The following is a 26,667-nucleotide window of genomic DNA, read 5'->3' as shown; positions in this document are numbered from 1 at the left end:
AGAGACACACCCTGTCCAAATTATCCCTCGTCTCTGTGCAGGCGCCATCAATCAGCCAGCAGAGGTCATAATTGCATCAGTTATAAGGAATCCCCTCCGGCACCCTCCCTTGAACAACAAGCCAATCATTGTTCATGTAGGTGCTCAGCCTGCCTGTAGCATAGCTGAGATTCGAACCAACGAGTTCGAGATGTCAGCTCTGGTGTGCTAGCGTGTTGCGTCACCTGAGCACATAAAACTTATAAGCTTAATAAATAGTAAGTACAGCAGTGGGGAAAGCACACAGCCCTGCAAATTAACTAATCATTTAATCTGACATACAATTAAGTGGTTTGGAACACCACGTGAAATGAGCTTATTTACTTCTGTGCTCTCTGTGCACAAGCTTCTATTTTTACACAACCACAATGCAATTAAATTACCATTAAAGTTCATCATCTGATTAGTAGTGTGTAGGAAAACACACTCAGTGAAGTGGTAGAAGAGGCAGAGGTGAGCCCGTGTTGCCAAATGCAGTGACTCACACAGGTTTATTTACGGCCGGTGAGCTCAGTTGGGATTGTCTTGCACATCACATTAAGGTTGAAAAATCCACTGGGCTGAAACAACGGTGGGATTTTGCTCGAGGACAGCTTGTAATACGGGTTATGTTCGATTGCTGGATTTCAGACAGACTGGACATGCTGTAGAGATTATTGGGCACGCAGCACCTGAGGCCTTGGCTGTTTATTCATTTCACTCACTCAATAAGAGGACGTTCACGTGCAGCTCAGTGAGATGAGATGGAATAAGAAAGAATTAAGAAAATAAAAAAATAGAACCGGTTTGTAAAGCTGGGTTGAAGGAGGAGGCAGGAAACATGAATAAGATCGACGGACTCTTACTTTGAGGCTACGATCACAAAAACATTGCAAAAAAATACAAATCAAGAACGCTAAACAAACATAGTAGGCACTATAACTCAGAGGTGGGGACTCGACACGTAAGTCGCACACATAGCGACTTCAGACTCAACTTGGACTCGTTTCAAATGACTTGTGGACAGCAAAAGTTACCAACATTAATTACGTATATACACTAATCAACCATAACATTAAAACCACCTCCTTGTTTCTACACTCACTGTCCATTTGATCAGCTCCACTTACCATATAGAAACACTTAGTAGTTCTGACTGTAGTCTATCTGTTTCTCTGCATGCTTTGTTAGCCCCCTTTCATGCTGTTCTTTAATGGTCAGGACCCCCACAGGACCACCACAGAGCAGATATTATTTAGGTGGTGGATCATTCTCAACCCTTGCAGTGACAATAACATGGTGGTGGTGTGTTAGTGTGTGTTGTGCTGGTATGAGGGGATAAGACACAGCAGTGCTGATGGAGTTTTTAAACACCTCACTCTCACTGCTGGACTGAGAATAGTCCACCAACCAAAAATATATCCAGCCAACAGCGCCCCATGGGCAGCATCCTGTGACCACTGATGAAGATCTCAAAGATGACCAACTCAAACTGCAGCAATAGATGAGCGATCGTCTCTGACTTTACATCTACAAGGTGGACCAACTAAGTAGGAGTGTCTAATAGAGTGGACAGTAAGTGGACACGGTATTAAAAACTCCAGCAGCGCTGCTGTGTCTGATCCACTCATACCAGCACAACACACACTAACACACCACCACCATGTCAGTTTCACTGCAGTGCTGAGAATGATCCACCACCCAAATAATACCTGCTCTGTGGTGGTCCTGGGAGAGTCCTGACCATAGAAGAACAGCATGAAAGGGGGCTAACAAAGCATGCAGAGAAACAGATGGACTACAGTCAGTAATTGTAGAACTACAAAGTGCTTCTATATGGTAAGTGAAGCCGATAAACTGGACAATGTGTGTAGAAAGTATAAAGATAAACCTTAACTATTTTTGTCCCCAGAGGTCCTGCTTGGCCCAATGGTCCAATCAAGGACCTTAAAAATATAACCAACTTTTCTTCTTCATAGTGCCACTGGCTAAAATCATTGATCTATATCTGTCTAAGATAGGGGACTTAGCTCCCTAAGCTGTCATGGTGCCCAAATTTGTATTAGTGCCCTGTTTTCAGTTACCCTCCTTTGCACAGTTAAAGGAAATAGAAAGTCTCTGGACCTGATAAATTGTGGTTATGTATCGGTTAAATTCTGATGCTTGGAAATGCCCGCGAGTGTTCTATCTATCAAAATCTCTTTAGCTTTCTTACAGCCTATGCCTTCATTGTCTATTCTCACCATGGCTCTCTATTAGAATGCCAGCCTACCCCTGCTGCCCTTTCTTCAGCGGAGGAAGAAACAGGAAGGCCACATATCAACGACGAATAAATACCTAGTAAATCCTCAGATGTGAAGGGATTACTAAAAAAAAAAGAGGGGGATGTCAGTTCAAGACAAGCGGCAGAGAAAACAGAAAAGGAAAATGAATTTCTGGCTGCTGGGAATTTAATTTCAGGCTGGCCTTTAGGAATGGAATGAAAATACTTGGGCTCGGGCAGAAGTGATGTCTCATTTACAAAGCTAGTGTAGCAATACATTTTTCTTTTATCTTCGTCTAGAAAAAAAAACGACTCTATGGTGTGCAAGAAAATCCTCTTTAAAAAGAAAAACAATCCAGGAGCAACATCCTCCAACTAAAAACATTGTATATTTAATATTCATACGCTTTGAAGACTCGGCTTTGAAGCCTCAGGTTTTACATCTCACTTTTAATTAAGCCTAAAGCCGAGGTGCAATAGAAAGGCCGTACCAGGATGGTGGTGACGATGTATGTGCGGTTCTGAAATCCATAGGTATCATTACTGCCGGACATGTAGGCTGCAGTGCTGACGAATTTCTCATCATCGTTCCAGTATCCCACCTGAGACCAAATCAAATATAAAATCGAATCAAATAACAAGTACATTCAAAAATCCCATATATTCACATAAAATGCATCACAAAGAACATCACCCAGATATCACTTTTTATTCTTATTAAACATTTTGCACTTAGGAACACCATTCTAATACTGGGTCAAATCCCTTTTGTTCTCAGAACAGATCAAATCAAATCTAATTTTATTTGTCACATACAGAGTCATACACAGTACAACTGGCATTGAAATGCTGTTGTGACTGCTCGGCTATATACGTATATATAAATATATACAGTCATGTGAAAAAGTTAGGACACCCCATGAAAACCTATTTAAACATATGGACATTTGAGCTTTATTTGAACAGTACTGAGAGATGGAGCTTATATAACTAAACAAAATGTTAAAAATGACTTTTAAACAAGTTGTAAAATGTTATGAACAAAAATGGAAATTTATTGTGAGGAAAAAGGTAGGACACCTCCACATTTTTTACAATATCTAAAATTAGAATCAGGTGCACCACATCAGCTGCAATGATTAGAGCATCGTTAGAGAACATTGAAGTTTTATTTTCACCTCAGACATTAGTTTGGTTTGCTCTTGATTGTTGAAGTGAGTGTTATCACCATGGTGAGATCTAAAGAGCTCTCTGAGGCCTTCAGAAAGAAGGTTGTAGATGTATATGAGTCTGGGAAGGGATTAAAAAAGATCTCAAAACATTAGAAATCAGCCATTCAACTGTCCGGAAAATCATTTACAAATGGAGAACATTTAAAACAACTGACAACATGGCCAGGTCTGGCCGTCCTAGCAAGTTCAGCTTAAGAGCAGACCGTAAGATGCGTAAAGAAGTCTCCAATAATCCTACAATTTCATCACGGGACCTACAGGTAGCTCTTGCCACAGTTGATAGCAGGAGACTGCACATGTTTGATTTTCATGGGAGGTGAGCGAAGAGGAAACTCTTGCTGCCAAAAAAAACATCAGGGCAAGACTAAAGTTTACCAGAGAACACCTAAACAAAGACCAGGACTTCTGGAACAATGTGCTTTGGACAGATGAATCCAAAGCTGAATTATTTGGGCACAGTAACAGAAGACATGTTTGGTTCAAACCAAACACAGCATTTGAGCAGAAGAACCCCATACCAATTGTGAAGCATAGAGGTGGAAATGTCATGGTTTGGGGTTGCTTTGCAGCAGCACGGCCTGGCAAGCTCTCCATTATAGAATCCACAATGAATTCTGTATTCATTGTGAACACTGTATCAGAGGGTGCTTGAGAAAAATGTAAGACCATCTGTCCAAAAACTGAAGCTGAAGCAGACCATGCAGCATGACAACGACCCAAAACATTCCAGTAAATGCACCAAGGAATGGCTCAAAAGAAAGAAATGGAGAGTTCTGGAATGGCCGAGTCAAAGCCCGAATCTTAATCCTATCGAGATGCTGTGGGGTGATTTGAAACTGTGCATGCAAGAAACCCCTCAAACATCACACAGCTGAAGAAATTCTACATTGAAGGGTGGGAAAAACTTTCTCCCAGTCGATGTCAGAGACTGGTAGATGGTTATAGGAAACGTCTAATTTAGGTTCATTCAGCCAAAGGGGGAAATACCAGCTATTAGGGAATAGGGTGCCTATGCCCCTAACTTTTTCCTCACAATCAATTTCCATTTTTGTTCATTACATTTTACAGCTTGTGTTTAAAAGTAATTTTTTTCAGTTTTATTTGTTTAGTTATGTAAGCTCCATCTCTCTCTGTTCAAATGAAGCTCAAATGTCCATATGTTTAAATATGTTCAAAAAGGCAAAGGTTCTCATGGGATGTCCTAACTTTTTCACATGACTGTATATATACATTCACACACACATACAGATATACACCGATCAGCCATAACATTAAAACCACCTCCTGGTTTTTACACTCACCATATTTTATCAGCTCCACTTACCATATACAAATTGATACAAACATAGAATTACAGTTTTATAGAGGTTGATGTGCATAATAAGTGCTTGTTACTGTATGTCTCCTTCTTGGAAAATAAGCAACAGAAAAAGTTTGCACTTACTTTCTTCGGCCCTGTGGCCTTAAGTTCCATTACGCTGACTGTGTAGTTGATCCGCCGTCCTTTCTCATTAAATTGGATGTGCCCTGTTATGCCCTCAATCCGTACCTGAAACAAAAGAACCAAGAATATGCTTTAGTTAACAACAATAGAAAAGCTTAAGCACCACTACACTCTATTTCTTTTATTTATATTTATTTTGACACACTTTTATATTCACTGCTTTACTTCTCGTGTACAGTACACTGTGTCTTTTAATTGAATGATGGAGTTAATTGACCCAGCTGAACAGCAGACTTAATAGTGCATGTCTGAGCAGATGGGCTCAATTCTCCAAGTCCAGTTTAATGCACTCAGATCAGGCTTGTCCTCAGGAGAGTCAGCGTACGTACATATATCTATACAAATGATGAGCCACTGAATACAACCCAGTGCACATACACCGATCAGCCATAACATTAAAAACACCTCCTTGTTTCTACACTCACTGTCCATTTTATCAGCGCCACTTATCATATAGGAGCACTTTGTAGTTCTACAATTACTGACTGTAGTCCGTCTGTTTCTTTACATATCTAACCCACACAGAGCAGGTATTATTTGGGTGGTGAATCATTCTCTGTGGACCCGTCTCCACAACCAGGTCGTGTGCGCTCAGTCTGTACCTCGTCAAGGTGTTTGTTAATTTAGGGTCGGATACTGTGCTCAGATAATCTGCTGCACTGATACTTACTCCTTACAACTAAGGGTAATTTAGAGAAGCCAAACTAACTCCATTGTTTTCAAAGTGCCTCCAATAAGACAAACTGTTTGATATGATGTGATAAAAGAAGGAACAAAGCTTAACGTGACCTTTTCTACTAAAACAACGACCGTGGTGGAGAGAACTTATGAGCAGTAATAATTAGAAGAAGTTTAGTGTCCCTATGTTGTTCTTTTAGTACATTATGCCACGTTATGTCAGGTTTTAGACTCTCACAAAGAAGCTGATTCTCACGTTTCTCAGCAACCTGAGCTATAACACAAGTTTTTTTTTAATTTTCTATATTTCCAACCTTTTTTCCCCAATTTTCTCCCCAATCTAGTCGTGTCTGATTACCCTGATTGCATCCTCCACTGATTCAACCCTCCACCACTGACTGAGGATGCAACTCAACTGATACACGCCCCCTCTGACACATGCTCAGTACAGACTGCATTTTTCACCTGCACGAGTCTAGTTCATATACAGTATATCGATCAGCACTGTGCTCGGAGAGCCACACCCTGATCAGCATTATTCCTCAGCCCTGTGCAGGACCATCAATCAGCCAACAGCCAATCGTTGTTAATGCAGCCGCCCAACCCAGCCAGATGGCAGAGCTGAGTTTCGAAACGATGTGTTTGAAAACCCAGCTCTGGTGTGCCAGCGTATTTTACTGCTGCGCCACCTAAACGGCCGGTATAACACAAGTTATACAGCTAAACTTAGATACATGTGGATGCATTTAGAGTGGATTGGATGGTTATTTCACACAAATGCAGATTCAAGTTGTGGTTCACTGACGTTTTAATTACATTTGACCACACCGCTCAAGCCAAGTGCTGCGAAAAGCGGCAGTTTGTACCGAGACTCGCGGTGTGAATGCGCCCTAAAGGTCATGGTGGAAAATCACATGTACACTGCTCACACACAATCATGATTATTTTATCAGATGAATTACATGTCCCACTAACCTCATGTAGTTTTCATATCCTTTATGAATTTCTAAATCGAAATCAGACGCTTGTGAAGTGTTTCCCTAAAAAAATCATTCCTGGTTTTCATTTCCCTGATCTTGTGTTTGTATTTCTATATGAGCGCACCAGAACAGAACAGGAATTCTCGAGCTGGCAGAGCTCAGAGAGTAAGGTGCTTGTTTTATGTTTTATTTCCTTTGAATTTTTATGCCATATATCATTATGACCAGCACAAAGGTTTATTGCCACATTTATTTGTTTACTATCGGCTGTGTCACATTCAATCATGCATTTGTTTGACCAATCGATGTGGACTTTATAAGAAAGAATAGAGACCTAATTTGTTTCTTGGGTTTCTATTCAAGCCTCTCAGACTAGATTTAATGTTATGCCAGTCATGCTTATGCGGCAAGTTGTGCGTTGGGGATCTGTGTGGATCTATTTTTCACATTGTTTGTGTGTGTGCATGCATTATTGTAGTGTGTGGGGCTGAAGGATTGGCACTTGGTGTCCATTCTGGGACTTTTTTTGTTGTCTTGAGGTTGTAATTCAGTTCTTTTCTAATTGCACACACACTCCTCCCATTTACTGCACTAAATAAGTAACTAATACTTTACAACATGCATTTTTAACATTTTACCTTGTTTCTACAATCATTTTATCAGCTCAACTTACCATATAGGACCACCACAGGACCACCACAGAGCAGGTATTATTTAGGTGGTGGATCATTCTCAGCACTGCAGTGACACTGACATGGTGGTGGTGTGTTAGTGTGTGTTGTGCTGGTATGAGACACAGCAGTGCTGCTGGAGTTTTTAATTACCATGTCCACTCACTGTCCACTCTATTAGACACTTTTACCTAGTTGGTCTACCTTGTAGATGTAAAGTCAGAGACAATCGCTCATCTATTGCTGCTGTTTGAGTTGGTCATCTTCTAGACCTTCATCAGTGGTCACAGGACGCTGGTTGGTGGACAATTCTCAGTCCAGCAGTGACAGTGAGGTGTTTAAAAACTCCATCAGCAATGCTGTGTCTGATCCACTCATACCAGCACATACTAACACACCAGTCAGTGTCACAGCAGTGCTTAGAATCCTCCACCACCTAAATAATACCTGCTATGTATTGGTTCTGGGAGTCCTGACCATTGAAGAACAGCATAAAAGGGGACTAACAAAGCATGCAGAGTAACAGATGGCTACATTCAGTAATTGTAGAACTACAAAGTGCTTCTATATGGTAAGTGGAGCTGATAAAATGGATAGTAAATGTAGAAACAAGAAGGTGGTTTTAATGTAATGGCTGATCAGTATATATATATATATATATATATATATATATATATATATATATATATATATATATATATATATATACAGTATATACTGTATATATATATATATATATATATATTAGGGCTGTCAAACGATTAAAATTTTTAATCGCGATTAATCTCAGAATTGTACATCGTTAATCGTGATTAATCGCATAAAAAAAAAATCTGTGTAAATGTTATAGAAAACAAGGATTTTTAAGTGAAATGTTACAATTAAAATGGTGAACATATTTTATGCTAAATGTACTGATGTTAAAAACTGCTGGGACAAGAGAAAACTGTAAGGGAGTTTTAGTCACTCACATATTAGGCAGTAATACTATCTAGCAGAGAACCTTGACTTCGTATATATGTCAGATGCGCGGTTACTGTAACAGACTTTTCTGTGGTTGTATCGTGACGATGGTTTGATGGACGTTTCTACACGAAGTGAGTGTGTTTTCACTAGGGATGCATCGATACCATTTTTTCCCAACCGAGTACGAGTACAAGTACATGTATTTTTGTACTCGCCGATACCGATACCTATTTAGAATGATGCAATCTGGAGCATTATGGAATAGTGTAGTGTTTAGTGTAAAATAGTGCAGTGGAACAGTTGCTTGCCATCACTAATTGTAAAGAAAAAACACCGCACAGACATAATTAAGAAAGCTTCTGACAAGCTAACGTAAACGTTCATTAATAAACGCACGTAATTAACGTTGTGCACATCATACATGCGATGCGATTCTGCTGATTGAAATATTTACTTTAAAAAGATAATACAGTCCGATCCCATCTGAGCCGATTCTATCAGCACGTTCGTGGTTCACCTCGGTAAATCGTAAACGACTCTGAGTCGACTCCCGCTCTGTGGTAATAACCAGTATAATTAAGCCTGAGCTTTATAATGTAAGCGAGTCACACAGAATGTTCTGTAGTATTTGGTGTTTATTTACAACCGCATCATTCATCATAACAGTAAACACGGAGAGATGACTGAGAAAAGAAACTTACGCTGCGCTTACAATTAGTCGACTCCTGAATCACTTGTATCGACACTGTGAACAGAGTATTGAACACAAACACAGCGGTCGCTGCTTTTGTAACCGGTTATCTTCGCTGTGAGCTCTATTTTTAAGGGTTTTTTTCTCAAACGGAACTAAAGAACATTAAACGTGCGTGTGAGCGTGGTCAGTGAGAATAATTCAATCTGTCTCCCGTGGGTGAAAAATGAATCGCTTTAGTTTTAGAAGTGAAAAAATATCGTAATGTCATTTGCGTTAATGGCACTAATTTTTTTAATCGCGTTAAATTGAGATTGCGTTAATGCGTTATTATCGCGTTAACTTCGACAGCCCTAATATATATACTGTATATATATATATATATATATATATATATATATATATATATATATAGTGGGGGAAATAAGTATTTGATCCCCTGCTGATTTTGTAAGCTTACCCCCTTACAAACACTTGAACAGTCTATAATTTTTATGGAAGGTTTATAGAGAGACAGAATATCAACAAAAAATCCAGAAAAAAAACATTAAATAAAAGTTATGAATTAATTTGTATTTAACTAAAGGAAATAAGTATTTGATCCCCTATCAACCAGCAAGAATTCTGACCCCCACTGACCGGTTATGTGCCCATGAGGCACACAAATTAGTCCTGTCCCTGTATAAAAGACTCCTGTCACAGAATCAGTTTCTTCCGTTCAAATCTCTCGACCACCATGGGCAAGACCAAAGAGCTATCAAAGGACGTCAGGGACAAGATTGTAGACCTGCACAAGGCTGGAATGGGCTACAAGACCATCAGCAAGAAGCTTGGTGAGAAAGAGACCACTGTTGGTGCGATAATTCGAAAATGGAAGAAATACAAGATCACAGTCAATCACCCTCACTCTGGAGCTCCATGCAAGATCTCACCTGGTGGGGTAAGAATGATTCTGAGAAAGGTGAGGTCAGTCCAGAATTACACGGGAGGAGCTTGTCAATTATCTCAAGGGAGCTGGGAGCAGAGAAATGCTGGATATGACCCCAAGAACACCATCCCCACCGGGCATTTCTTTGCCTCCAAACACGGCGAGTGGAGTTGATGGCAAAGAGCTCAATTTTGGTCTCATCTGACCATATCACATTCTCCCAAGCTTTCTCTGAATCATTCAGGTGTTCATTGGCAAACTTCAGACGGGCCTGTACATGAGCCTTCTTGAGCAAAGGGACTTTGCGGGCACTGCAGGATCTCGATCCATTACGGCGAAGTGTGTTACTAATGGTTTTCTTGGTGACTGTGCTCCCAGCTCCCTTGAGATCATTGACAAGCTCCTCCCTTGCTGGTTGGTAGGGGATCAAATACTTATTTCCCTTAATTAAATACAAATTAATTTATAACTTTTATTTAATGTTTTTTTTCTGGATTTTTTGTTGATATTCTGTCTCTCTCTGTTAAAATAAACCTTCCATAAAAATTATAGACTGTTCAAGTCTTTGTAAGGGGGTAAACTTACAAAATCAGCAGGGGATCAAATACTTATTTCCCCCACTGTATATATACGTATATACGTATATATACATATATATATATATATATATATATATATATATATATATATATATATATATATATATATATATATATATATATATATGTGTGTGTGTGTGTGTGTGTGTGTGTGTGTACTTGGTAAGGTACCTGCTGTAATGCTCTTTGAATGTCAATGCCCTGACCCCAGGGGGCCGGCGGGTTTGCAAGGCATTCACCAGCGTTGCCACGGCGTGATATGTCGATCCTCTGTCTGCGGAGATTCTGAAAAGCTGTATACATCACTTTGACTCCATCGTACGTGAGAGCACCAGTGTACTGTAGACACAAAGAGAGAACAAGATATATACCATGTGTAACTACAATCTCTCCAACATTTAATACATCCATGAGTCACTTTCATTAACATTTTTGGTGGGTGATCCAAAAGTACACATCATTAACAAGGCATTAAAAGAAGTGCAGATCAGAGCACCCACTATAATATCTGATGAATATCTCACTAAATAAATCAGTTTTGTTTGTTCGAGGCATACTCACCTCTTATTTACATGACATTTATATCTAACATGCCCCAATTCACCCACAGATTAAACATGCCCTAATTAACACATGTGTAACAAATTATTATCAGGTTAGTAAGCAGGTTATGCTTCTGTTGTTGTGGTTTTGGAAGCCTCAAACCATTCAAATTCAAAGCAGTATTTTTTAGACACTGTTAATGTCATGTATATGTAAAAAGACTTTTATAAAAGACCAAACCAACACAAAACATCAAACAACTCCATGTGCAAATACTTAAAAACCCTAAACAGTTTATATGCTGGTTGTGGATTAATTAATTCAATTATCTAGATGTAAAAGTCTGCCTGCAATTTCATGTTTCATTCTGCAATTTTCTCCAACAGTTCTCTGTTTATACTTACTACTATACTTACTCCAAATGACTAAATGAGCTTATAAAGTTTTTGCAGATTTAGATTTATCTTTACATATTGCATGATGTAACACAGAGCTACACTGATCAGCCAAAACATTAAAACCACCTCCTTGTTTCTACACTGTCCATTTTATCAGCCCCACTTACCATATAGAAGCACTTTGTAATACTACAATTACTGACTGTATGCCATCTGTTTCTCTGCATGCTTTGTTAGCCCCCTTTCATGCTGTTCTTCAATGGTCAGGAATCTCCCAAGAGCAGGTATTATTTGGGTGGTGGATCGTTCTCAGCACTGCAGTGACACTGACATGGTGGTGGTGTGTTAGTGTGTGTTGTGCTGGTATGAGTGGATCAGACACAGCAGCACTGCTGGAGTTTTTAAACACCTCACTGTCACTGCTGGACTGAGAATAATTCACCAACCAAAAATATCCAGCCAACAGCGCCCTGTGGGCAGCGTCCTGTGACCACTGATGAAGGTCTAAAAGATGACCAACTCAAACAGCAGCAATAGATGAGCGATCGTCTCTGACTTTACATCTACAAGGTGGACCAACCATGTAGGAGTGTCTAATAGAGTGGGCAGTGAGTGGACACGGTATTTAAAAACTCCAGCAGAGCTGCTGTGTCTTATCTACTCACACCAGCACAACACATACTAACACACCACCACCATCAGTGTCACTGCAGTGCTGATAATCCACCACCTAAATGATACCTGCTCTGTGGTGGTTCTGTGGGGGTCCTGACCATTAAAGAACAGGGTGAAAGCAGGTTAAAAAGGTATGTAGAGAAACAGATGGTCTACAGTCTGTAACTGTAGAACTACAAAGTGCTTCTATATGGTAAGTGGAGCTGATAAAATGGACAGTGAGTGTAGAAACAAGGAGGTGGTCTCAATGTTATGGCTGATCGGTGTATCTACAACATGAATATAATTTATGAAGTTCCATGAACTTACAATCGTGTATATTCAAAATTCACCTTACATGTGAGTGAAAGAGTGAGTAATGTGATGCCAAGTGATGGACTGACACACTGTCTTATGTTCTACCTGACAGTCCTGCCCTTACCCTAGAGTGTCTGTATCCAATAAACATTAAAGGATGTGTGTGTGTGTGTGTGTGTGTGTGTGTGCCAAAATGATTGACATTTGTTTGAACGGTGGGAAAAATGCATCACAAGGGAAGGTGACTGTAGAATAGTGATGTAATTTGTTTTTAAAATTCTTAATAAATAGAGTTAAAAAAATGTGTGGAAACTTTTTGAAGAACCCTTGTGTATATATAATATTATAATATTGCCTTGGAAAGGCAACTCTCAAAGGAAATAGGCAAACAAACTGGATACTTAAGATATATTAAAGCTTTTATGAAGAAATTTAAAGAAGCAGGAGAGGTCAAGGACTAACAAAGTACTGGAAAACCAAGAAAACCTTCAAAATCTGATGAGAAGTTTTCAGAGTTTCTTCTTTAAGAGACTAGAGGAAGTCCAGCAAGGACCTGGTGTAGCATCTGGCAGCTTCATCAGGATGCCAAGTTAACCCTTATAAAACGGATAGTTCCGGTCCTAAAATCTGATTGGCTGAGCCGCATTCAAAGCCGTTGTAAAATCCCTGATATATGCACACCTATGACCACCTCACATCATTCCATATTAATACGCCACTGAAAAGAAAAAGTACAAACTTGGTTGAACACTACAGTATTTTAAGTCATGTACTATACATGGAAATGTCCAGATTAATATAAATAGTAATCCTTATCATTCATCCAAGAAATAGTGTAATAGTGTTTAAGGAGGAATGTTTATTGTGAATGTTATGTTCACCCTCATGTTGCCTAGCAACACTGTTAACGGACTACCTGATTTCGGGAAGAATGCTTTTTGTAAGTGTTTTTGTAAATAAAAAGATTTATACAAGAGATAGTTCCGACCTTACAATCTGATTGGTTAAGAAGCGTTCTAACCGTGTGATAACAGCACAGCCTTTTCACACCACAACTGTATTACTCCGCTGACGCGTTGCCAGTAACGACAAGCTTCATTTTTTGTTGACCGCCGTTTTATGAAAGCAATAAGCCACTCGAGACCATGCGTTACTGCTATGATTTTATCACGGGGAAAGACAAATAAAATCGCAGTAACGCACAGTCTCTTGTGGCTTATTGCTTTATTCTACAGTCCAAGCAGCTATGAAATGGTATTTTTAAAGTAGGAGCAGCCAAGAAATCACTTTTACAAAAGGGGAAATGTAAAGAAAAGACTTCTGTACTGTACTTTAGTGCTACTGTAAATGAATGTAGGTTTTCCAAGACAACCAAACACCTGATGTCACATGCTACGTTAAGGCAAGATGGGGCAACACTTTCTAAAAAATGCAAAATAAAACTGTAAAGATCTTTGATGTGTGAATCCATCTTTTAATGTGTATGCTAACTACATATAATGGTTTCTGTACCCTTTAACACAACAGGCTACAAAAGGCATCTATCTGATTTATTATATATGACACAACCAGGTAAAGATAGTTTGAAATACATAGTACAAATGAGAATTTAGTCATTTATTATTTATCAAATTGTAATCTATTTGTTACTAGCCAATTCCAGCGTGTTCTACCGTCACTGCAGTCGACCCAACAGTTTTCATGGTAATGAGAGATTCAGAACTTGACCAGAATCTGCAGTCACACTCTGGGCCAAAAGTGGGCTGCAGGTCCCATAAAAACCATTTTATCAATTAATCAATTAATCGCTTTGTATAAGCACAAATACAAAACAACCCAGGTTTGTGCAACGCATCACTCATTACTTGGCAACGAATCAATGCATCAGCGGAAAAAGCTCTTTCACACCAAAACTGTAGCACTCCGCTGACATGCTGCCAATTAGTGATGGTTGCCAAGTAACGACAAGCTTTTTGCACACAAACCTTGGTTGTTGTGTACTGTAGAATAACATTTGCTTGACCTGTAGGTCGCTTGGCCAGACTCTGAAAAAAAGAATCTGACTGCACATGTCCATCAAATTCTGAATATGCCATTACCATGAAATCAGCAGTGACGGATGAACTTCTAAACATGCTGGAATTGGCTAGAAATGAACAGAATGCAAAGAGTAAATACCTAAATGATATCCTTCTGAATTTTATTATTAGGTTTTTGTCGATTTCCCTTCATCTTGGCTTATATTTACACCGATCAGGCATAACATTATGACCACCTTTCCTAATATTGTGTTGGTCCCCCTTTTGCTGACAAAACAGCCCATCGAGGCATGGACTCCACTAGACCCCTGAAAGTGTGCTGTGGTATCTGGCACCAAGATGTTGGCAGCAGATCCTTTAAGTCCTGTAAGTTGTGAGGTGTGGCCTCCATGGATCGGACTTGTTTGTCCAGCACATCCCACGGTTGCTCGATTGGATTGAGATCTGGGGAATTTGGAGGCCAAGTCGACACCTCAAACTCATTGAAAGAGGCCACAGCCATCAGGGAATACCGTTTTCATGAAAGGGTGTACATGGTCTGCAACAATGCTTAGGTAGGTGGTACGTGTCAAAGTAACATCCACATGGATGGCAGGACCCAAGGTTTCCCAGCAGAACATTGCCCAAAGCATCACACTGCATCACAGTTGCGACCTCTTCCGGCTGGTTGTTGGAGTCTGCGCAGAGTTAGGGAATAATGCATTGATCAGGGTGTGGCTCTCCATATAGGCATACACAAAGCTGATCCACATAGGAACTCGCCTCGTGCGGGTGAAAAGATGCAGCCAACTAATGTTTACTAATGTGTCGGAGGGGGCGTGTGTCTTGCTCTCCTCAATCAGGAGTGGAGATCAGCATCCGTCTAGAGCAAGCGTAATGCAATCGGGTAATTGGATATGACTAAATTGGGAGAAAAATTGGGAAAAATGCAAAAAAAAAAATGTGAATGATTTTGAAGTTGTCTGTGGGTCTGTGCACATGTGCACATTTAATAAAAAGGAGCTCTTGTTGCTTTCCTTCATGTCCCTATAAGACCTTGCTTTGTGCACAGGGGCACAAAATGCTAGAACAGGAAAGGGTCTTCCCTAAGCTGTTGCTGCAAAGTTGGAAGCATACAATTCACTTTATATAATTAACATATTACACCAGTTAGCAATAGTTACATTTACATTTTCAGCATTTAGTGGACGCTTTCATCCAAAGCGACTTACAGTACTGTGACAGTACTAAGCAATTGAGGTTAAGGGCCTTGCTCAGGGGCCCAACAGTAGCAACTTGGCAGTGATGGGGCTTGAACCAGCAACCTTTTGATTACTAGTCCAGTACCTTAACCACTAGGCTGCAACTGCCCAATAGTTGTGGCTAATACATATGAATCAAAAATGTGTCCTTGAGGTGTATTTGGTATAATGTATTTGGTATGTACATGAAAGCTACATCTACCATACAGATAAATTTTGTGGGTATACAATTACTGACTGCAAATTGTTGATCATTCTAAATGATCATGTAGCTCTGCCCATGTGTCTGTTAAGATTATTCTGATTCCTTTTCACACCTATGTGTGCAATAAAAAGTGTTTGATAAGATTGAACTAAATAAAATGAATGTCTGACTTTAATACTGTCTGTTTTCATGGTCTGCTGTGAGACGGTGTGTAAACTGTTCTTAAACACTGTTTATCTAATAAGCATGAGTGCAAAAACAGTCTGAAGTGTTACGAGGGACACATTAGCATTCTGGTGCTAAATTGAATTTCCAGATGATGCCACTGCTCTGTAAATTCTGGAGTATTTACTGTCATTTTTTGACTCACTCTACAAGCCTGGGAGGATTTTCCTCTTTTAATTAAGAACTTTAATTAGAGGCATAACTGGTGTACCCAGGATCCTTACCTTGAGTCCTTTCTTGACATTTTTGGGGTCTTTGTTGTCAAAGTCAATCCACTGCTGAACGATGCGGCTGACGCTCGGATCTGCGTAGTTCACAAGCTGGAAGCCTGTGACGTTGGCCTCGCCCTTCTTGAACTCACTCAGGTCAATGTCCAAAAAGCCCTTGAAGATGCCACGGAGGAGGAAAAAAATAATCAGGGCACAAACATGATATAAAACTTACATGACATTCAACTAGCAAACAATCTTAATAACAGCAGGCAAAACATATTTGCCTGGGAACCAGAATCAAAGAACCAGGAATTTAATTTAAGATGGATAGATGATGGATGGATGATGAATGGATGGTTGGATAGATAAATGGATGGATGGATGATGAATTGATGGATGGATGGTTGGAAAGATAAATGGATGGATGGATGATGGATGATGAATTGATGGATAGATTGATAGATGATAGAAAAATGGATGGTTGGATGGATGGATGATAAAAAGATAGACAGACAAATGGTTGAATGAATATATGATAGAAAGATAGATAGACGGATGGATGGATGGATAGATAATGGAAGAATGGATGATAAAAAGATAGATAGACAAATGGTTGGATTAATAGTTGATAGAAAGATAGATAGACAGATGGATGGATGGATAGATGATGGATGAATGATGTATTGATGGATGGATGGATGGATGGATGATAGATGGATGGATGGATGATGGATAGATGGATGGATGGATATATAGATGATAGAATGATAGATAGATAGACAGATGCATGGATGATAGATGGATGGATGGAAGGATGGAAGGATGGATGATGGATTAGATGGATGGATGGATGGGTGGATGGATGGATGGATGGATAAATGGATGTATTGTTGGATGGATGGATTGATGGGTGGATAGATGATAGAAAGATAGAGGGATGGATGATGAATTGATGGATGGTTGATGGATTAATGGATGGATGGGTGGATAGATGATAGAAAGATAGATGGATGGATTGATGGGTGGATAGATGATAGAAAGATAGATGGATGGATGATGGATTGATGGGTGGATAGATGATAGAAAGATAGATGGATAGATGGATGATAAATTGATGGATGGATGGGTGGATAGACGATAGAAAGACAGATGGATGGATTGATGGGTGGATAGATGATAGAAAGATAGATGGATGGATGATGGATTGATGGATGGATGGGTGGATAGACGATAGAAAGACAGATGGATGGATTGATGGGTGGATAGACGATAGAAAGAAAGATGGATGGATGGACGGATGATAGATGGATGGATGGATGAATAGATGATAGATAGATGGATGAATGGGTGATAGATGGCTGTATGGATAGATGATAGAAAGATAGATATATAGACAGATGAGTGGATGGATGGATGGATATATATATGATAGAACAATAGATGTATAGATGGATAGATGATAGAAAGATGGATGGATGGATGGAATAATGGATGGACAGATGATAGAAACATAGATTTAAACATTACATCCAAAACCATTACTATAAAGTTGGCTCCAATCACTGCTATAACAGCTCTCACTATGCTATATTTGGGCACTTATGCTAGAAAACAAAACCTGGCTTACATTAGGCATTCCAATTCATCCCAAAGGTGTCTTTAAGATAAGGAGTCTGTGCAGGGCCATTAAGCTTTATCAAACCGATTACAATGACATGCTGAAGACCATCTTTTTTTAAATATTTATTAATATTTACAGTAATTTCATCTACAAACCCTATTTCACTGACAAAAGTAGAAAGAATAGATTTCTAATGTTTTTACTGATCAGTGTCATTTTAGGATTTGATGCCTGCAAACACTCTCCAAAAAAAGCAGGGACAGAGGCGTGTTTACCCGTGTTCCATCACCTTTCCTATTTATCAGACTTAATGGTTTGAGAACTGCGAACACTAATCGTTGCAGTTTTGCAAGTGGAATTTTTGTCCATTCTTGCTTCAGCACCCAGACAAATGAGTCAATACATAAGGATTGGTAGCAGAAGAGGTTTTCCTCTGGGTAAAATACATGCTAAGTGATCATTACGGCAAGATCGATAAGGAGGAGTTAAAACAGAGGGACAGGTCTTAGCTTAAAGCTAAAAGAATGACTTGGCCAGTCATTTAATAAAGAAAGCTAATCTCTTCATTTACTTATGGTCGCTCATCGAACAAATCTCGGGTCTGATCCTCAGCAAAGCTTGTCAATTAAACATGGAGGAAAAGAGCAGGAACACTTTAGGGGAGCTAACGAAGTCTGTCTCAAATCTCACTTCTACTGTTAATCTATCTGCTTCCCAGCAATCTAATCAGCCCTCCAGAGTGACTCCCGAATGCTCCTATTGCCTTGTAACCTGTGTACAAAACCTCTAAACAGGTTCCAAAGAAGCCATCGTCAGTGCTTCATGTAGGAGTAAGGTACTAAGCGTATAACAAAGTTGTTACCTATCTTGTGGATATAGACTATATGGCCAAAAGTATGTGGATACCCCAATCCTAATGATCCAACATCCATTGCTAACAAGAGTACAAAATCATGTTCCAGAATGAGTGGGACCTTGCACAAATCCCTGACCTTACCCTCAGTGAACATATTTGGGGGTAAACTGGAATGTTGATTGCATTTAACACGAGTGAAAAGGTCACAAATACTGTAAAGCTTGTGTGTGCCGATGTATTCTAAAAGAAAATACACTGATCAGCCATAACAATAAAACCACCTTCTTGTTTCTACACTCACTGTCCATTTTATCAGCTCCACTTACCATACAGAAGCACTTTGAAGTTCTACAATTACTGACTGTAGTCCATCTGTTTCTCTACATACTTTTTTAGCCTGTTTTCATCCTGTTCTTCAATGACCAGGACCCCCACAGGACCACTACAGAGCAGGTATTATTTAGGTGGTGGATCATTCTCAGCACTGCAGTGACACTAACATGTTGATGCTGGTGTGTGAGTGTGCGTTGTGCTGGTATGAGTGGATCAGACACAGCAGCGCTGCTGGAGTTTTTAAATAAGGTGTCCACTCACTGTCCACTCTATTAGACACTCCTACCTAGTTGGTCCACCTTGTAGATGTAAAGTCAAAGACGATCGCTCATCTATTGCTGCTGTTGGAGTTGGTCATCTTCTAGACCTTCCTCAGTGGTCACAGGACGCAGCCCACAGGGCACTGTCGGCTGGATATATTTTTGTTTGGTGGACTATTCTCAGTCCAGTAGTGACAGTGAGGTGTTTAAAAACTCCAGCAGCGCTGCTGTGTATGATCCACTCATACCAGCACACTACACACTAACACCACCACCACCACGTCAGTGTCACTGCAGTGCTGAGAATGATCCACCACCTAAATAATACCTGCTCTGTAGTGGTCCTGGAAGAGTTCTGACCATTGAAGAACAGGGTGAAAGCAGGCTAACAAAGTCGTTAAACTTTACATATAGCGATCAAGAGCCAATTTTTTAGCCCCAAACACACATCGATTCGCCCCTGAGCTGCTACATATAGCTGTGAAGGGGGGAAATGCATAAATAAAATAGTCAAAACAAAGTAAACTATTTAAAAGATATCCTAGGAACAATTTTAAACCAACCATCCCCATAGATGAGGTGAGTCCCAGTCTGCTGCAACCCTCACAGATGAGGTCTTCGACCAGCCAACTCAGTGGCTGTGACTAAGCTGTTGCTCAAAATTCAGACCTTGCCAAAAAGCTCTTTGAAGACTCCCCAACAAAGTCTCAGAAAGTCTGACAATACTAAAGTGGAACCTCTAATATTTCAAATAAAAGATTGCAAATCCCAGGTTTGAAAGTGAATGAGAGAGAGATAAAAAGAGAGAGTATGACTGTGTGGTCAGAGCGTAAGTGATTGTATTGGTCACACTGAGAAAGAAATGCTTTCTGACCTAGGAAAGTGTTTTTCCCTCAGAGACACAGCATGTCTTTGTGTCTGTGAGAACATATTGCTGCTTGACAGCATACACCATCTCGCTAGGCGCAGAACCGAGTGCGCACAGTGCCATGTTGGAATGTAATTTAGTAGTTTATTTATTTATTTTTAACATTTCTTTATTTCATGAACGTATACACACCCTGCTGCTATATGTTACATTTTCAGATAAATGTTTTACAAGTCAATGAGATGAGAATAACATCATGACCACTGACAGGTGAAGTGAATAACACTGATTATCTCTTCATCATGGCACCTGTTAGTAGGTGGGACATATTAATCAGCAAGTGAACATTCCTCAAGGTTGATGTGGTAAAAGCAGGAAAAAATGGACAAGCGTAAGGATTTGAGCGAGTTTGACAAGGGCCAAATTGTGATGGCTAGACGACTGGGTCAGAGCATCTCCAAAACTGCAGCTCTTGTGGGGTGTTTTCGGTCTGCAGTGGTCAGTATCTATCAAAAGTGGTCCAAGAAAGGACAGTGGTAAACCGGCGACAGTGTCATGGGCGGCCAAGGCTCACTGATGCACGTGGGGAGTGAAGGCTGGCCCTTGTGGTCCGAACCAACAGACGAGCTACTGTAGCTCAAATTGTTGAAGAAGTTAATGCTGGTTCTGATAGAAATGTGTGCACTGCAGTTTGTTGTGTATGGGGCAGCATAGCCACAAACCAGTCAGGGTGCCCATGCTGACCCCTGCCCACTGCCGAAAGCGCCAACAATGGGCACGTGAGCATCGGAACTGGACCACGGATCAATAGAAGAAGGTGGCCTGGTCTGATGAATCATAATTTCTTTTACATCATGTGGATGGCCGGGTGCGTGTGCGTCGCTTACCTGGGGAACACATGACACCAGGATGCACTATGGGAAGAAGGCAAGCCGACAGAGGCAGTGTGATGCTTTGGGCAACGTTCTGCTGGGAATCCTTGGGTCCTGCCATCCATGTGGATGTTACTTTGTAACGTACCACCTACCTAAGCATTGTTGCAGACCATGTACACCCTTTCATGGAAATGGTATTCCCTGATGGCTGTGGCCTCTTTCAGCCTCTTTAATGCATCCTGTTGCAAAGCAAAAATGGTTCAGGAATGGTTTGAGGAGCACAACAACGAGTTGTTGACTTGGCCTCCAAATTCCCCAGATCTCAATCCAATCAAGCATCTGTGGGATGTGCTATATATAATCCTGGGATGTCCTAAGATTATATGTAAACAACCACAATTAACACCAATCTGTAGTTTACTGTGTCCCATTATATTAAATGACAAACTTTAATGGTGAAATACAGTATTGTTGATACCACCACGTACGACAGTGACGCTCGAGTAAGCATAGCAATTCTCAATGGTCATAATTTGCACCGACATCTGCTATGACGTGTATGACAAGATTATGTCAGTCTTATCAAGCAGGGTTCAAGTAAATGCAACCCACAATCCTTCTGTTACCATCTATGAGTGAATATAAACAGTAATCACAGCAGGTCTATGAAAAATAATGCATGTTGTTTACATTTTCTGTATCACTGGTCTGAGTAAGCTTTCTTTTTCAAATTGCATAGCCATACACAAAAATCTCTTATCAAATGAAAGCATATAATGGCTTTAGAAATACACTGATGAGGCATAACATTATGACCATCTTCTTGTTTCTACACTCACTGTCCATTTTATCAGCTCCACTTGCCATATAGAAGCACTTTGTAATTCTACAATTACTGACTGTAGTCCATCTGTTTCTCTACATACTTTTTTAGCCTGCTTTTACTCTGTTCTTCAATGGTCAGGACTCTCCCAGGACCACTACAGAGCAGGTATTATTTGGGTGGTAGATCATTCTCAGCACTGCAGTGACACTGACATAGTGGTGGTGTGTTAGTGTGTGTTGTGCTGGTATGAGTGGATAAGGCACAGCAGCACTGATGGAGTTTTTAAACACCTCACCTCAACCAAAAGTATCCAGCCAACAGCACCCCGTGGGCAGCGTCCTGTGACCACTAATGAAGGTCTAGAAGACGACCAACTCAAACAGCAGCAATAGATGAGCGATCGTCTTTGACTTTACATCTACAAGGTGGACCAACTAGACAGGAGTGTGTCTAATAGAGTGGACAGTGAGTGGACACGGTATTTAAAACTGTATTGTGTCTGATCCACTCATACCAGCACAACACACACTAACACACCTCCACCGTGTCACTGTCACCGCTGTGCTGAGAATGACCCACCACCTAAATAATACCTGCTCTGTAGTGGTCCTGTGGGGGTCCTGACCATTGAAGAACAGGGTGAAAGCAGGTTAAAAAAGTATGTAGAGAAACAGATGGACTACAGTCAGTAATTGTAGAACTACAAAGTGCTTCTATATGGCAAGTAGAGCTGATAAAATGGACAATTTGTGTAGAAACCAGGAGGTGGTTTTAATGTTATGGCTGATCGGTGTACGTCTGAGCTTCAAGAATACACAAGAAACACAAGGTACGATGGGGCACAACACCAGTGTCTCTTGTTGCTGTGCAGGCATTAATCACCTGATATAGATGAATGTCAGAGTAAAGCAAAAGGTAAGGAGCTTTGGAGGAGCTCGACATGGAGGCAGAGAGCACAGCGGGTAATCTGCTGCTTGGTGAATCATAGTCCTGAGAGAAGAAAATCTAGAGTAGAACTGAGAGTCACCTCACATCTTTCTGATTAGAATTATGTGTTGCTTTTTTAAAGGCTGTTACTACAGCCTACTTTGATTCATGTGTGCTTTCTGGCAGGGGCAATCAGTAAACTGTAATCTTTTTTGGCATTTGCTTTTAGGCTGAAGTTCTCTTTTATACTATGTGTACTCTCCTCTCCTGTACATAAAACGTTAGCATTTGAATTGGGCATAATGGCTGTAGTCAATGCCAAAGTCAAAAGCCATTTGGAAGGGGAGTTTAAAGAAGGACAGACTAAGTCTAGATTTACACTGTGTAATTTTAGTGATCGTAGGAAGTCATTACCTGTCATACCATTAAAGAAGAAAATCCTATTTAGATGCCATGTGTACTTTGTGTATCTCTAACTGTCCATTTTATCAGCTCCACTTACCATATAGAAGCACTTTGTAGTTCTACAATTACTGACTGTATCTGTATTTCCATTCTATTTGTATTTCCATGCTCTGTTAGCCCCCTTTCATGCTGTTCTTCAATGGTCAGGACCTGCACAGGACCAATACAGAGTAGGTATTGCTTGGGTGGTGGATCATTCTCAGCACTGCAGTGACACTGACATGGTGGTGGGGTGTTAGTGTGTGTTGTGCTGGTATGAGTGGATCAGACACAGCAGCGCTGCTGGAGTTTTTAAACACCTCACTGTAACTGCTGGACTGAGAATAGTCCACCAACCAAAAACATCCAGCCAACAGTGCCCTGTGGGCAGCGTCCTGTGACCACTGATAAAGATCTCAAAGATGACCAACCCAAACAACAGCAATAGATGAACGATCATCTCTGACTTTACATCTACAAGGTGGACCAACTAGGTAGGAGTGTCTAATAGACTGGACAGTGAGTGGACACGGTATTTTAAAACTCCAGCAGTGCTGCTGTGTCTGATCCACTCATACTCCACTAGACCCCTGAAGGTGCGCTGTGATATCTGGCACCAAGATTTTAGCAGCAGATCTTTTAACTCCTGTAAGTTGTGATGTGGGGCCTCCATGTATCAGGCTTGTTTGTCCAGCACTTTCTACAGATGCTCGATTGGATTGAGATCTGGGGAATTTGGAGTCCAAGTCAACACCTCAAACTCGTTGTTGTGCTCCTCAAACCATTCCTGAACCATTTTTGCTTTGTGGAAGGGCGCATTATCCTGCTGAAAGAGGCCACAGCCATCAGGGAATACCGTTTCCATGAAAGGGTGTACATGGTCTGCAACAATGCTTAGGTGGGTGGTACGTGTCAGAGTGTGGTATGTGTCACATGGATGGCAGGACCCAACATTTCCCAGCAGAACATTGCCCAAAGCATCACACTGCCTCTGTTGGCTTGCCTTCTTCCCATAGTGCATCCTGGTGCCATGTGTTCCCCAGGCGGCGGACAGGGGTCAGCATGGGCACCCTGACTTGTCTGCGGCTATGCAGCCCCATACGCAACAAACTGTGATGCACTGTGTATTCTGACACCTTTCTATCAGAGCCAGCATTAACTTCTTCAGCAATTTGAGCTACAGTAGCTCGTCTGTTGACCACACGGGTCAGCCTTCGCTCCCCACATGCATCAATGAGCCTTGGCCGCCCATGACCCTGTCGCCGGTTTAACACTGTTCCTTCCTTTTGATAGATACTGACCACTGCAGACTGGGAACACCCCACAAGACCTGCAGTTTTGGAGATGCTCTGACCCAGTCCAGCCGTCACAATTTGGCCCTCGCTCAAAATCTTACTATGTTTCTATACAAAAGTAAACTAGTGGCACATAGATAGACATATGTGTGTTAAATCGACTCAGCGCTGATCAACTAATCTGTTATACTTGTAAGCACATCCTTTAAATAAATGTGCTCGCTCTGACATTTACCTGCTGTAGTAGCTTACCCACACAGCACAGGCCTAAAATTCCAGAGCATAATGGATTTTCACTGCACAATTTGTTCAATTACATCTAATCAAGCCTCAGGGTGCCCTGAGTATAGAACCTCTTATCAGCCTCTAAAGAAGCTCTCTTCAGTGCCGAGCTGCATGTGGGAGTGAGCTGAGGGTACTGAACTTACAAGAGAGGTGTGACTAAGCTTTTAAGTATATAAAGCTACAAGTCGTATCTCATTCTACAAGGTAAAGGCAAAGGCTTTACACCAATGTTGTACTGTATTGTATGATTTATAAGTGGAATATGTAGTCCCAAAAGACCTTAATCGCTGAGCTAAAAATACTCTCAATGATAATGATGGGAGAAGAATAGGGCACCAACCAAAACTATAAAGCCAACAGCATCATGTGATAGAAGAATAAAGAATGGATGACATATAATGTTATTAACAAAATAATGGAGTTACATGCACAAATGCCACTTAAAACTTTACTGTGCAAAAAAGAAGCCTTATGTTAACCATGTCCAGAAGCGGCGTCGACTTCTCTGGGCTTGGAGGCGTCTAGGATGGACCATCATTTACATTTTCGGCATTTAGCAGACGCTTTTATCCAAAGCGACTTACAGTTGAGACAGTATACAATCTAAGCAATTGAAGTTAAGGGCCTTGCTCAAGGGCCCAACAGAGGCAACCTGGCAGTGGTGAGGCTTGAACCGGCAACCTTCTGATAACTGGACAAGTACCTTAACCACTAGGCTACAGCTGCCCTACAGCTGCTACACCATCACACAGTGGAAACATGTATTGTGGTCAGATGAAAGTCCTTTTTTTTTTTTTTTTTGGAAAAAATGAACGCCGTGTGCTCCGGAAAAGGACGAAAAGGACCATTTAGACTGTTATCAGCAACAAGTCCAAAAGCCAGGGTCTGTCATGGTATGGGCCTGTGTCAGTGCCCTTGGAAAAGATAAAATTACACCTCTGTGATGGCAGCATTAATGCAGAAAAGTACATTGAGATCTTAGAGCAACATATGCTGCCTTCAAGACGTCATCTTTTCCAGGGACGTCCATGCATTTTTCAACAAGACAATGCAAAACCACATGCTCCACACATTACAAAGGTATGGCTGTGAAAGAAAAGGATATGGGTACTGGACTGGCCTGCCTGCAGTCCTGACCTGTCCCCAATAGAGAATGTGTGGAGAATTTTGAAACCAAAAATGCGACAACGACGACCCCGTACCGTTGCACATCTTAAGACGTGTTTGCAGGAAGAATGAGACAAAATAAAAGCTGAAACACTAAATCACTTGGTCTCCTTAAATTACAATCCTCAATTGCAAAGTGGTAAATGCTTTACTGTCCCAACTTTTTTTGGAATGTACTGCAGGCCTGAAATGCAGGAATTGATGTTTATTAATAAATGAAATGAAGTTGACCATTGGGTGGTGCAGCAGTCTGGCAGGGTAACTAACTGACACAATTGGCTATGTTTAGAAATTGTACATGTTTAGAAACTGCACATGTCAGGGTTGGGGCTGTTTTATGGAGGAATTGAAACATGCCCTTCCTTGGCTTGGTTGCTAAAGACAATAACAACTTGATGTTTTCTCAGTATGACTCCATTATTTATGATTTCACTGACCCGAAGCAACTTAGAGCTGCAAAACCAAACTGTTACTACTAAGTATTGACTCCTAGCAAATGGGCATCCCACAACATCACCCAAAGGACCTGAACCAAGCTGTACACA

At 40.7% G+C, this 26,667-nt stretch overlaps 1 protein-coding gene across 1 annotated transcript in view; it reads right to left on the bottom strand.

The window, feature by feature from the left end:
• Window positions 1-26,667, bottom strand: part of gria1a (glutamate receptor, ionotropic, AMPA 1a) — a 162,394-nt gene that overhangs the window by 83,213 nt on the left and 52,514 nt on the right. The window contains exons 6-9 of the mRNA XM_063000558.1: window positions 16,378-16,536; window positions 10,702-10,869; window positions 4,958-5,062; window positions 2,773-2,883 (exon numbers count right to left, since the gene is read on the bottom strand). Of these exons, the coding sequence (XP_062856628.1) occupies window positions 2,773-2,883; window positions 4,958-5,062; window positions 10,702-10,869; window positions 16,378-16,536 (543 nt within the window). The remainder of the gene's footprint in view (window positions 1-2,772; window positions 2,884-4,957; window positions 5,063-10,701; window positions 10,870-16,377; window positions 16,537-26,667) is intronic.

The sequence above is a fragment of the Trichomycterus rosablanca genome, chromosome 8, assembly GCF_030014385.1.
Source record: "Trichomycterus rosablanca isolate fTriRos1 chromosome 8, fTriRos1.hap1, whole genome shotgun sequence".
Classification (NCBI taxonomy): domain Eukaryota; kingdom Metazoa; phylum Chordata; class Actinopteri; order Siluriformes; family Trichomycteridae; genus Trichomycterus; species Trichomycterus rosablanca.
This window is presented reverse-complemented; position numbering and strand designations above follow the sequence as displayed.